The following is a 13301-nucleotide window of genomic DNA, read 5'->3' as shown; positions in this document are numbered from 1 at the left end:
TTAATTTTTCATGCATTAATTTAAATATATATATTTTCTCTCAAGTTTTTTCCCTTAAGAATAAAACAAATCGTCAGCTGGATAAGCTGTCATGGTTTGAGTGAGACTGATCTGGCAACTAATTTCTGACATTCTTTGAAATTTAGAGCTTTATTATTGAACCATGCTTTCGTTTTTTAAAAAGATAAAAAATCGGTTCAGATCACTATAAAAAAAACCTAAAATAGAAGTGGAATCTGGTTATGCAACTACTTGACCCTACATGCACCTCATACATATTTTTCTGTGGAATTGGTTTGATGCTGGAACGTGCTGTGTCTATGTATGCATGGCCCTAACATATTTATGTTGTCTGAGTTGTGCATGTTCCATGTTCTTGCTGGTGCTGTTGTCTGTCTTTTATGGGGGGTCAAATGAAGACACAACAGTGGCTATAATTTGGTTTAGTATGAATGTAGCCATACATATACTTTTGTATGAGTATGGTTACATTCTTGTATAGTGGTGGAGCGAAGGTAACCCTCTTACTGCGGAATGGACTCGTTCTAGGTAGTCACTTGGAAGCATGTGATATGTGCTAGCTGTTGGCCAACAATATCATCTGGCATGCAATTGGTTCTTTCATCTGTGTCTGTGGAATGTTTGTGAGTAAAGAAGAGCAGTGTGCTGGGGGTATTTGTTTTTTAGTGGCAATTAGAGTTTGAGTACATCAGCAAACAAAGGCAGTGGCATATGGTGAACTTGCACTGTCATTGTCTCATATGGAGGACCGGCACAAGATTTTCCACTTTCCCCCCGCTTCCCTGTGGTGGAGTTTCTTTGTAATGATGGTATGAACTGGAACACACTCTTGGGGTTGAAAACGCACACTGTTTGGGTTGATTTCTTTCGGTTGGCTTCTTTCAGTAAAGTATCTGTGATCATGAGGTGACTGACCAGGTCATATACCATTGTGCAGATTTTGTCCCTCGTCTTTTGTCGGAAGATCATGTGACTTGGTGAAAACAAACACAATCCCCATTATTTTCTTATGGCATCCACAGGAATTTAAAACAATAAATGAAATAATTTCAGCATCAATATTTCCAGAATTAATGTAAGATAATTTCAACATTGATTAAAAAGTGATAATTCCAAAATTAGAGATTCTTCAATAACGAAGATCGTGTGAACTACACTGCAGGAATGAGCAATCAGTCATTGCTTTCTGAATGACCTACATGTGGAATTCTAAATCAATCTTTGATATTGTTCTTAAAGAGAAAGTCATTTGTGTATTGAGAACTCTGCTGATTATATAAAATGATTGCGCTTTCAATGTTTCTCTCACATCAATATTTATTGTGTATTTACAAAAGAATTTTGACGTTATACATTCTTCACTAGTTTCCATATTTCACAATCAACGAATGCTGGAAAAAGTTCACAATAAATACACAAATATATACACAAATTTGTGCAGAAAATATACATGAGAAATATTTCTTGGATGCAAACATGGGAATAAGAATACAGTGAAACGTTGGTTTATGAGTATAATTCATTCTGTGAACGTGCTCATATATTCAATTAAACTTACCCCATGGGAAATAATTGAAACTCAAAGGAAATTCATTCCACAACCATTCTCCTCATGCCTCAAATAGAGCAGATTGATTTATTTTAAATTATATTTTTATTTATTTCACATTGAAGGCTCGAGAGTGTTTGGAATGATACATGTTTGGCTTAAGTTGACTATGATTTTTGTCCCTTCACCACAACTAGTTTTTAAAATTGGCCTTCTGTTACCAGTTCTAAGAATTTTTTTGACATTGTTTATGGGTACTTTGACAATCCTTTGTTTCTTTCTTCTCTATGATGGGTCCCTTTTCTGCATTGGAGGTGGGGGGCGTGTACGTGAAGAATGAATGTTTAAAACCTGTTGGCCGGCTTATCATTTTAGTGGCGTTTCCAAAAAAGGTCTTTCATTCTTTTCATGGTCAAAAAAAGTGTGGATATTGTCAACATCCAATAATGATGAAAATCTTATCTATTGGGAGTTTTGATATAGTCTGTTGTAAAGAATGTTTTTGGTGGAACTCAGTTTTACGATTTCTTGGATGGTTGACCCGATTCAAAGAGCGCCATGGCATTGTTTTTAGGAAAATTTGTGGAGAGATCATATCTGCATCTCAAGAAACTGTTGATAATTGGAACAATAATATTCTGAAACTAATGATAGAAGGGTATAAAGATGCAGATGTGTTTAATTGTGATGAGACAGGTTTATTTTTTTGCATTTTGCCTAACCAAACGCTTGCCCTTAAAGGCAAAAAATGTGAAGGAGGTAAAAAACACAAAGATCGTTTAACAGTTCTTTTGGCTGCAAACTCAGACGGTTCTGAAAAATTGAAACCGTTAGTTATTCGGAAAATCAAAAAACCCGCAGTGCTTTAAAAATGTTAAAGCTCTTCCTGTGGACTATGATAGCAACAAAAAGGCATGGATGGCATCAGAGATTTCCGAACAATGGTTGAGGAAGTTAGATAGAAAATTTTTATTTATTTTGGATAATTGCACCACTCACATCCAAAAATAGCGGACCTTTCTGCAATAAAATTATGCTTTTTACCACCTAATTCAACAGCAATTTCACAACCACTGGATCAAGGAATTATCCTAAGTATGAAAACTCTTTACAGAAAATTACAGACCAAAAAAATTTGTGGGTGTTGGAATGGACGCAAAAATTTCTGTTTTAGATGCTATTGAAATGATTGATTCTGCGTGGAAGTCAGTCATGATGAAAGCATTCGGAACTCCTTTCGTCATGTTGGTTTTTGTTCCGAGTCTTTAGAAAACGATAGTTTTTCTGAAGATTCCTTTCAAATTACGTGTGGAGAAAGCATAAATAACGCTACAGGTGATTTTATAGAGGATGAATTTGTGAACGTTGACTTTGTAACTTGAGGACTTTTAGAAGACGATGATATTCTAGAATCAATCAATCAAAAAAGGAAGTGATTCATGTTCCGAAAAAATAGAATCACACACAGAAAGTTCAGATGAAGAAGTATGTGCACCATGATGCATTATAAGCTGTAGATGTGATACGTTGATTCCTACGCACTCAGGAAAAAGAATAACAATCGCGGTATAAACTGAAAAGTGTAGAAGAATTTTTGTTCTCTCTGCGGAAAGAAAAACAAACAAATATACTTGATTATTTTTGATGAAGTAAATTGTTTATATATGTTTTGATTCTATTATGAAGCAACCCCGAATTAAAATTAATGAGAGAATTATTATTTTATTCAATCAAATTGTTTGAATGCATATAATTACGTACACAAAAACGATCGGACAAAAATTTAGAGCGAAACCCTGCTAACTCGACATGTTTGTCGATACTTTTAGGGTGTCAAGTTACCGAGAGTCTACTGTATTTTTGCTCGTCTTTGTGAATTACTCGTATAAACTGAAGTTCCACTGTGTATTCAAATCATAAATGGGGGGGGGGATAAATAAATGAATTGGTGTTAAAAAACCACAGTATCAAGATGTGTAAAATGCTATGCAATCAATGCTCTTCAAAAACAAGTTTGAATACGAAACATAGATGGTTTTCAGGTTAATTGAGTATTTACCATTCAGCAGTCTGGTAAAAGCATTTAAGTTAAGTATAAGCTCCTTCTTTGGCATTGCAGTATTAAAAAATGCTCATCATTTGAGCGAAAACTCTCAATTATGCTGAATAACCTGAAAAGATTCTGCTGCAGTAAACAAAACGCTACATTATTTGGCAAAAAACAATTTTGAAAACAATTTTTCTAAATATCAGTGTAACGGGAACATTTATAATATGCTTAAAAAAGCATGTGAATTAATAAAATTATATGGTATTGGAATTTTGAAGAATGTTATTTATAGGATAAGGCCAGTCGTCCACTGGAAGAAATAAAATGCTACTCAGTTTGTGGCTGCATTTCATGCAGACACGTGTGTTCGTTAAATAATCTTGAGAAAATATTGAAAAACTAAAATTTTTGAGAACATTTATATAATCCATATTTAATGAGAAATCTGATACAAACTCGGAGAAGGCTTTCTTGTAAATAATTATATTTAATATATTACTACTTATACCATCACAACCCACGAGCAGCAATTATCAAACTTTCAGCATACATGTTCACAAAGAAAAGGAAGGGGCGAGAGACTGCAACAGGAAAAAGCATGGAGCAAGTGACAAAAAAAAGTAAACTACTGTACTGTGGCTGTGCAGCAAGATGTGAGATCCGATTTGAATTAGAAATTTTTGTCATTTGCTGTTGTAGTTGGAAATCACTAGCTGAAGATCGCTGCTAGTGGACGAAGTTCTCATACTTTCTGTGTAATGAAATGTCTTGTGAATACAGACATCAGCATGTATGTAACTTGTTTACTGCTTCAAGTCGTTTCCAGTGAACGACCAACCTAAATGTCAGGTGCTGACATATTTTGAATCATATCATAAATCTATCTACATATAGTGATCATATCATAGTTTTTGAGTATGTGTTTACACATTTTTATTGGAATGGTGTGAAAATATCAAAACTCTTCCAACTATTTTTTTTATTGAAAAATGACTGTGCATTGATTGAAAATGTGGGGCAAATGTTAATTTTGTTTTACAACTAAAAGACATAAATAAAATGACTAATATTGTTGATATATCAGATACTAAAAATTGTTTAAAAAGGTGGGGAGAGAAAAAATTTCAATAAATATACAAAGTTCATATAGTTTTTGCATAATCAATGTTATAGCAAATGACGTTTCATTTTGAATGATTGGCATTCCAAATTACATGATGTGAGTATCCATGACAAACCATACAGCAGCATCACAAATATAATGACAGTCATGTTGATGACATAATGACTGATCGATGTACCAATCTCCAACCAACTTCCACTATCCTTCACCATAAACAAGAAGTGCTAGAAAATAGAAAGCTTTTTTTAGAATTTGTTGGGGGAAAAAAGTTTGAATCTGTGTATGCAATGAAACCTCCAAACAATGGTCAGAAACGGAAATGAGAAAATGTGGGGAAGGGTGTTATGAGCTTCACAGAATTTCTGAAGGGAAAAAATATTAAAATATTTTCATTGAATGTAAAATCATAGCGATTCCATACAGTAATTAATTAAAGGAAGCTGTTTTGTAGTATGTGACATGGTCAAATGAAAATGGGACACAAGGTTATCTAATTCGCTTCCAGGTTTGTTCTGGATATGCAGTGAAACTTTGATAATTCAGTAAATATTAAAAAATTTTGACATTTATGAATCTAAGTGCACAATGGGAGGCATTTTTTTTCCCCACATTAATTTCTGGCTCAAACAGCCATGCTAACATTTTGCTTGCTGAACAACATGTAAAAAATTGTAAGGAATTGTCGAGCCAATCTTAATGATAACCCCAGGTTTTATGACAACTTGTAATAAAAAATGAGCACCACTTTCTTTGTAAACTGCACCATTCATGTGTCAGAATTTAAATTTTCTTTTCACGTTGGACTTTGAGTTGTTTAGCAACTCAGAAAAAGAATACTGGCTTTGTTGATCAGAAACCAGCAAACCACATGATCTGAATTTGTAAAAAGATTATCCGTGCTGAATTAATTAATGCACCTAAAGGGTTTGGATGGCACGTGAGTGATTCTAGAAACGACTGTCCATATTGAAAGAATTCAAAATGCTCATTTGTAAATTTTTATTACTTTTTATTGGTTGATAATTTGATGCCATTTTATCATTGTTCAGCCAGAATGTACCAAAACTGCATACATATTGATTGAAAAATTGTGTTGTTCAAAACCTCTGGAAACAGATTTTTTCAGAGAATAGTTTCTTCTAACAAAATCTAATGAAAATAGATTTCTTCTAATATTACAAAAATCATTAGCAAAATTTTGGAAATGATTTCATAACTAATGATCAATAACTGTTTTTATAAATCAGGATTCGAGCAGGATCGCGATGCCGATTTCAGAATGGTGAAATAATGTAGCAGTTAAGATAAATTATTAATCACGTGAATGTTGATGATCAAGTTGCAATTTGCAGTCATTTCACAAATCCCAGTATAGATTAATTAGATAATTAAAACTTTCTTGCAGTCCCCTTGAGCTTCAACTTAATCAAGTTTGACTTTAGTTATCAATTAGTTATTGTTGTCAGAAACCCAGAGTCCTGATGTGATCAAATTAAGCAGTGTGCACTGTATGATAGTTATTATAGGATTTTTGTGTTGCTCTAAGTTTAATGTCTATATTCAAGAATTGGGGGTAAGAATTATGAATAAATAATTTTAAACATAGTTATTGTGAGAAAAAAATAATTTTCTTTAGTAATTTCTATATTTCGGGGGGGGGGGGGGGGGAATTATGCACAAAAAATTTCTGAAAAATAACATTTTCATCCTACATTTGAAATGTATATTAATGAAGTAGCTTCAAGAAATGTATCAAAAGCTTGCAAAAAATTTACTAACTAGTCCCATAAAATCTGTTATGAATAAGATGACCAAAAACAAAGCTCTTGGGGAAGCCTTCAAAGTCACGAGAACAGCTCTTAATGCACAAGCGACTAGAATGAATGGAATGCCAACCTGTGAAAAAAAATCAAAACACTCAGTAACATTTATATATTATCTTCATATCATCATAAATTTCATCCACAAACAAATACTCAAATTTGCTTATAACGAAGTTGGAAAACAGCAAAACTATTTGTTATATGCCAAGTTCAAAGTGTTATGCTCATGGGAGAGTTTTTCAAGCAAAAGAAATATAAACTGCTTATCATAATAAACCTTCACATATGCAAATACACAAGTGATATTGAGGATTATTAGTTTTTATTCGTGAAACTTACTTTCAATAACATAAGAAACCCCATTACGTGTGGATTGAATACCGTCAAAAAACAGTATACACTAGCAGGTTCAAAACTGAAAATACAAAAGAAATTATCAAAAAAAAAAACAACAAACCAACCAACTAATTGATATCATACAGGCTGTACCAAATTGTTTGCACAGGAGATATCTCTACAACCTTTGATTTCAGAAACAATTTTAATTACCAAAAGTTTTAAAATACAGTGCATTTACTTAAAATCTCAAAATTTGTTTGAGGGGCCAATGCATAAAAAATATAAAAATTCCCTTGTTTATACAGTCGCCTCCCCCACATGCTAAATTTCAAATTTTTGAATGCAATATTTGAGATATTAAATATATGAAATCACTATGTTTTAGTAACTTATTACTGTGCTGGTAAATTTTCATTGCCTTAAAAGTTGCCATTTTTAGGGACTACACAAATGTAATGAACTCAACCATTTTATTTTTTATTCACAATAAATAGCAATCACAATTTTTAACAATTACAGAATTTTTACAACTTTGAATTTAATTTTCATTTTGTTTCCTGACACAGGGGTACAACAGAAATGGCGACATGACGCAACAAAAATTGCTACCGCAGGGAGTCCCCCATCAAGAGTCACCAACCTCTCGATGAGTATAAAAAAAAGCCTGCCGTTCGGAATCGGCAGTAAATTGTGGGTCCCAGTCTAATTAGCCCTCGTGTGCAGAAAATGACAGTGGTGCGATACAAATGATCAAATTTGCATTTTGTAATTTGTTAACCACCACCCCAATCATTAGCAACAAATGCAGAAAACTCCAAAGTAAAATATCTCTGTCAATAAAAAATATGAAATTTTTTATGAATGACTTTGAGCTGTTACATTTCAGTAACTGGAAGTTTTAGCACACAGGATCTACATAAAAAGTTAATTTTTTTATATTTTTTTAGGAATATGAACTCTTGGAATATTTAAGACTATTTAAGTAACTGCATGTCATTTAAAAACTTTCGTAATTGAAAGTATGTTTTTGAAGTCAATGGTTGTAGCGATATCTGCCATGTAAACAATTTAGTACAGCCTGTATATGCCAGCACTTAATATGTGAATGCACATGATGGAAAAGGCAATTTACATTATCACATAATGTAATGCGGTTGACTAATCCCCCTTTTCAAGGCTGAATTCATTTCAGGTTTGAGGGTGTCAAAAACGTCAATTTCTTTTTTTAATGCCCATTTTTATAATCAGATAGCCAAAGCATTTTCTTTTAATATATGTTGATTTTTTTAAATAAAAATATTTTAATTTTTTAAAATCTTTTATTGCCCGAGTCACCTGTGCTCGTGCTGCTCCTGTATAGGCTCTGATTTAAGGTGGACCAGAATTATCTACCAAGAGTACCTGAGTTCAGCTCTGTTAAAGTTAGGAAGAAATAATATAATAGGTTCTAAAATTAAATAGAAAATTCATTAGAAAGAAAATTAATATATGTGATTAATATTTTTTCAAGATTGAGATTTATAGTGACAATACCGAGTGTAAGTGTTTTATTCTGGATCAACCTATTGATATAACAAATAATTCTCCTAGAATATTTTCTGTATGCTTTATAACATACAAAGACGCAAAAAATAGCTACAAATAAATGGACAGTCCAGTCAGTCATATATTTAGAGGTGTGAGTGGTGCAGAGGTAAGATGCTCATTTACCACCATGAAAGCTACCATCAGGTCAGCAGATTCTATCTTGGGGAAGGACATAGATGATAAGTTCTTTCCCTAACCAACCTGAAGCTACCAAAGATAGATGGCGGCTCAATATGCTCTCGTTGGCAGTCCCATTTGCAAGACAAGGACAGAAGTACAACATGACTCTGTAGAGAAATATTTCAGATTCAATTTACCCCAAAAAGTAGTAAATCGTTCTATGACAATATGACCAGAGTTGACTACTACTACTTTACCTCACACCAACTATAATATGGCTGGAGTTAAGGAGGAGGATGGTAAAGTGGTAGTAATAGTCAATCGTATGTATTGATGACCAGGGTCTGTCCAGACTTTTTTCCCCGGGGTGCTATTTTATGAGAAAATGGTCGTTAATTTTGAGAAAAGCAAAACAATATAGTTAATTTATCACAAGAGGAATATAAAATTTATTTTGTTAATTGGTTCTTTAAAAACGAAGACCCCCCATTAAAAAAAGACCCGAATTTTGGCTGGACAGACCCTGCACGAGCAAAGATAAAACTATTTTGTAGAAGAAATTTTCATCAGATTCAGTTTGAATATTATATTATACCTGTTGATACTGGCTATGTTGCCAGTTCCAAAGAATGAAACTAATATGAAAAATATCTTTCAAAAGGTCAAGGTGATAATTCTATATAAATTTTAAAAAAATTTCATCTAAAAACTAAAACCCCCTCCTCCTGCCCAAAAATTGAAATATTTTACTCACAAATATAGGGATTTAAGTTAGAAAATGACTTTGCACTCCCAGTCCTTAATGAATTAGAAACAAAACTGATAAAATTAATATAAACATTCAAAGAAAACAACTTTTAACAAATTATTTTCATCAAATAAGTTCTCTTACTTTCAATCATGAAATTTAGGGCAATAGTCCATGGCTTCCATGTATGCAAGTATTTATCACAAGTTTTTTTAAGTAAAACAACATTATATACATGTAAAACTTACCTGATTAGGGGGGGGGGGGTTAAGATAAGTTAATCAGAGTTTTCTGAGGTGTATAGGAATAATCTAAGGTAGTTTCAGATCATGCAGCCTCTACTATACATTAATTAATTAATTAGTAATTAATTTCAGGAGCAAACAATGAAAAATTCATCCAAAGAAAAGGATACAAAGAAATAAGCTCTTCTCACATCATTCAATGATATTCTATGCATTTCTTTTTTCCTTTGAGAGTGAGACACACTTGCATCAAACAAAATATCTTGAAGCTGTAAAAATTAAAAAAGGATTAACATACATTTTTTGAATAAGAATATGAGCTACACAGTGTGATTCTCCTATTTCATGTACTGCATACCTTTGATATACTACATGAGTGTTTTCTGATTACGGGCCATTCAAGTATTACGTCAGCATCGATGGGGAGGGGTTTCCGATTTGCTGACTTTAGATGACGGGGGGGGGGGGGGTTGGATAATGCTTACATCATCAACCACCCTTTATGAAAATATGAAATATTCTTAATGGCATCTTACTCAGTGTGGCAAAAACGAGAGAAACCTTTCAATAGTTTGTGGGCACCTGGACTAACATTCTTCCTATTGACGTTTATGTGATTTATCATTATATGGTTTAGAGGGTAGGTCGTCAACAAAACGTATGTTTCATTTTGTCATTTTTGTCTCGACAGGATTATTTTTTGCATATAAGGGCTAACTGTGTGGACTAGGACCTACAATTTATTGCCAAATCTACGACAGTGTTCACCATTTTTTTTCTCATATAAAAAAATCTTGCTCAGGGGGGTTGGTGTGCTAACCAAAAACAAAAGGAACAATTCCTTTGTTTTCTATAAGGGCAAGCCATATATATAAAAGCTCAGATGCTGATAAGCTTTTTTGATATACAATCATTTTACCTACAAAAGAATAAAATTACCTGATAAGACATGATGTAGCCCAGTTTCATCTCATGGAGGACTATATCAAAGCATGCTGATACGTCCTCAAAAATAAAAATTCAACCAATTCTCAATAAAGTGTACATTAAATTTCCTCTCCTTAAGAGGCCTTTCATCATCTTATATGGGGGGGGGGGATCTCTTTTCTCCTTTGCATCAATGATTGACAGGATATTATTTTTCTTTCTATATTACCTCAAATCTTAAAACCAAGAAAAAAAAGTAACATACCTGACGGTAATCATCAGAAAGCTGGTGCTCAATGCAAAGCCAAAGGAACAATAACACACATAAAGAAATACAGAACAAACCTTCATGACTGAATATAAAGTTAAGAGGCAAACATAACAAGAAATATCATCAGAAAAGTTATGACTAAAAAAAAAAAAAGTTCAATTTTCTGAAATAGAAAATACAAATTTCCGATTTATCAAACAGAAACATCTCTCACTGATGAAAAAGTTTGTGAATTCTGTGTTGGGCTTCAATGTAATTGAATGATGTGCTCTAATTGTGATTATACATTAGTGGAAATTTTTTTTTGTGGGTGTCTGTTTTCACTTTAGCATCTTAATCTAGATCAGCGATTCCAAAACTGTGCTCTGCAGAAAGATTGGCGAAGGGGAGGGGAGGAAGATTTAGTATATTCAGATTACATTAAAGGGGCAGTTGAACCATTAGTGCTCTATGATATAAAAAGTTTAGAACCACTGTTTTAGATAAAACCTTACTGATGAAATATGGCCATCTAATATTAAATATAGAGTAAAGACAACAAAAACACCTTGATTTTTTTTTGACCCACATCCAAGTCGTCTTGTCCTGAAAATGATTTTTTTTTCAATTAGATGAAAATCCTTAAACTTAGGGGCTTTTGACGTTAAATTCTTAGAATTAATGTTTTTCCTGCTGCAGTCATATCAGAAAATATGAATAGATAAAAAAAGATGAAGAAAATCTACACGTTTACCTCCTAACAATTGAGGGGCATTTTTAATGCATAAATTTACATTGACTTACATGTTAGTCTTAAAACAAAAGTTGTGATATCACTGTATAGAATAGGATTCATAAAAACATTCTTATAAAAATAAAGTGAATTTATACTTTATCAAAACTAGGAAGGATACGAAATGCTCATCAATATATAAGGAGCTAAAAATGAGGTGGTGACATTTAACAATCTTGTAATCAAGTACTTTGAGCCGAATAAAGGCAAAATCACAGAAGTTACTGAAAAAAAAGAAGGCACAGTTATTTAAAAAAGGTATTAAATTACCACATACAACTTACTGATTTATATTGTGATATCAAAGAATTAGTTGTGTAAAATTTTCAGAAAATAGTTTTTTTGTCACATGGGAGTAATTCTTATTGAAAAACTAGGCCTACATATGATAAATAGTAAGGTCTGTAAAAACAAATAAGAGAAGAAAGAAATATAAAAATCTCAGCACATCAAGTCATGCATGATTTGACCTACATTTGAGTCTACAAATTTTTAATCAAATTATTATCATCATCAGCAAAACAAAATAACTTTTGTTATTATATGCATCACATTCATGGAATAACCAAGTTATTTGCAACCTAACTATTTCATCTGCATCACATAAAATCAAACCAGTATTTGAAAAATATTTATTCTGTTAAAAAACACTGTGAAAGAGAAATCCAAAGAGTACTGACCTAGTATTAACCAAGAGATTAACTGATTTACGATTGGCAAGCCCTGCTTATTTGAAATGCTGTAAGATGTGCTTCTCACTGTAATAGCTGAAATAATCAGCAAAACAACCTGAAATACATAAAAAATAACATTTAGAATAAATAAAAGCAACCTTATATTCGAGGATACAAGCTCCAAGGAAAAATTGAGATATTTGTTGCTTCTGTAGTTAAGTGGTCAAGGGTATTCACCCAGAAAGTGAAAGGACGTGGATTCGATTCCCAGCAGGGGCAATTTAATTTTCTCTTTTTCCTAAATATATCTTCGCATCAGCCAGCTGTTACAAAATCTTTGTAAAACCTACCTTGCACAATATATAAATGAAAAAAAGTTTTTACAGTGAAATCTTGCTACAACGATATTCTATAAATCTGGTAAATCCCTCTACAATAATATTTTTCAAATCTTATTTGGAATTGCCTAAAAAGTCAAACTTTAAACTCCTTTCAATACAAAACATCATTTACTACAATAAACTCCTCTATAACAATATTTTTAGGAGATTTTTAAAACCACAATAACAATATTTTTCTACATTTTGTTCAAAATCATTTCGTATTTAATTTTAATTCGTCACTAGTTTTTGTTATCTGAAGGCATCTAATAACATAGACATTTTGCACTAAAGGATCACTTCCTTTTAACCAGAACATGGCCTGCCGTTCTGTCTCAATGAAAAACTAAAAAAATCTTCAAAAACTAAAGGAAGTTATTGGTGTTGCTACTTTCTGTGTTTGACACAAAAGTGCAATGTGGTAAACTTCTCTATGGGGACAATGCATTCACTGTTACAAGTGAATTTAATTAAGAAACTAAGCAATTACAATTTTTTTGGGGTGAATAAATGCATAAAAACAAATTTTCTGGTGGTATTAACAATGCTGATGTACAAAAGATGACATCTCAATAGCATCATAAATTCAGTCACACATAAGAGTAATGTTGCCTCTCGATATAACGATCAACACTATACATCAATATTTTTTCTTGGTCTACAGAATACCTA

General features: G+C 32.5%; 1 protein-coding gene across 2 annotated transcripts in view; it reads right to left on the bottom strand.

Moving 5' to 3' along the window:
* Positions 1–1323: 1323 nt before the first annotated feature.
* PIG-N (Phosphatidylinositol glycan anchor biosynthesis class N) overlaps positions 1324–13301 on the bottom strand; it is a 31971-nt gene continuing 19993 nt past the window's right edge. Inside the window, exons 19-26 of one of the 2 annotated variants that reach the window (XM_089232046.1) lie at positions 12256–12364; positions 11697–11799; positions 10798–10885; positions 9776–9874; positions 9208–9263; positions 6906–6981; positions 6523–6639; positions 1324–4967 (exon numbers count right to left, since the gene is read on the bottom strand). In XM_089232046.1, coding sequence (XP_089088172.1) covers positions 4788–4967; positions 6523–6639; positions 6906–6981; positions 9208–9263; positions 9776–9874; positions 10798–10885; positions 11697–11799; positions 12256–12364 — 828 coding nt within the window. In that variant the 3' untranslated portion in view covers positions 1324–4787. Of the gene's footprint in view, positions 4968–6522; positions 6640–6905; positions 6982–9207; positions 9264–9775; positions 9875–10797; positions 10886–11696; positions 11800–12255; positions 12365–13301 lie in introns of those variants that run through there. The other variant, XR_016192677.1, reaches the window with a different exon arrangement.

The sequence above is a fragment of the Pholcus phalangioides genome, unplaced genomic scaffold (genome assembly GCF_987345545.1).
Source record: "Pholcus phalangioides strain wild (caught in Gottingen) unplaced genomic scaffold, Ppha-v1.0 ptg000001l_1, whole genome shotgun sequence".
Taxonomy (NCBI): domain Eukaryota; kingdom Metazoa; phylum Arthropoda; class Arachnida; order Araneae; family Pholcidae; genus Pholcus; species Pholcus phalangioides.
The sequence above is the reverse complement of the archived record's forward strand: the minus strand, read 5'-3'. Positions and strand labels throughout refer to the sequence as shown.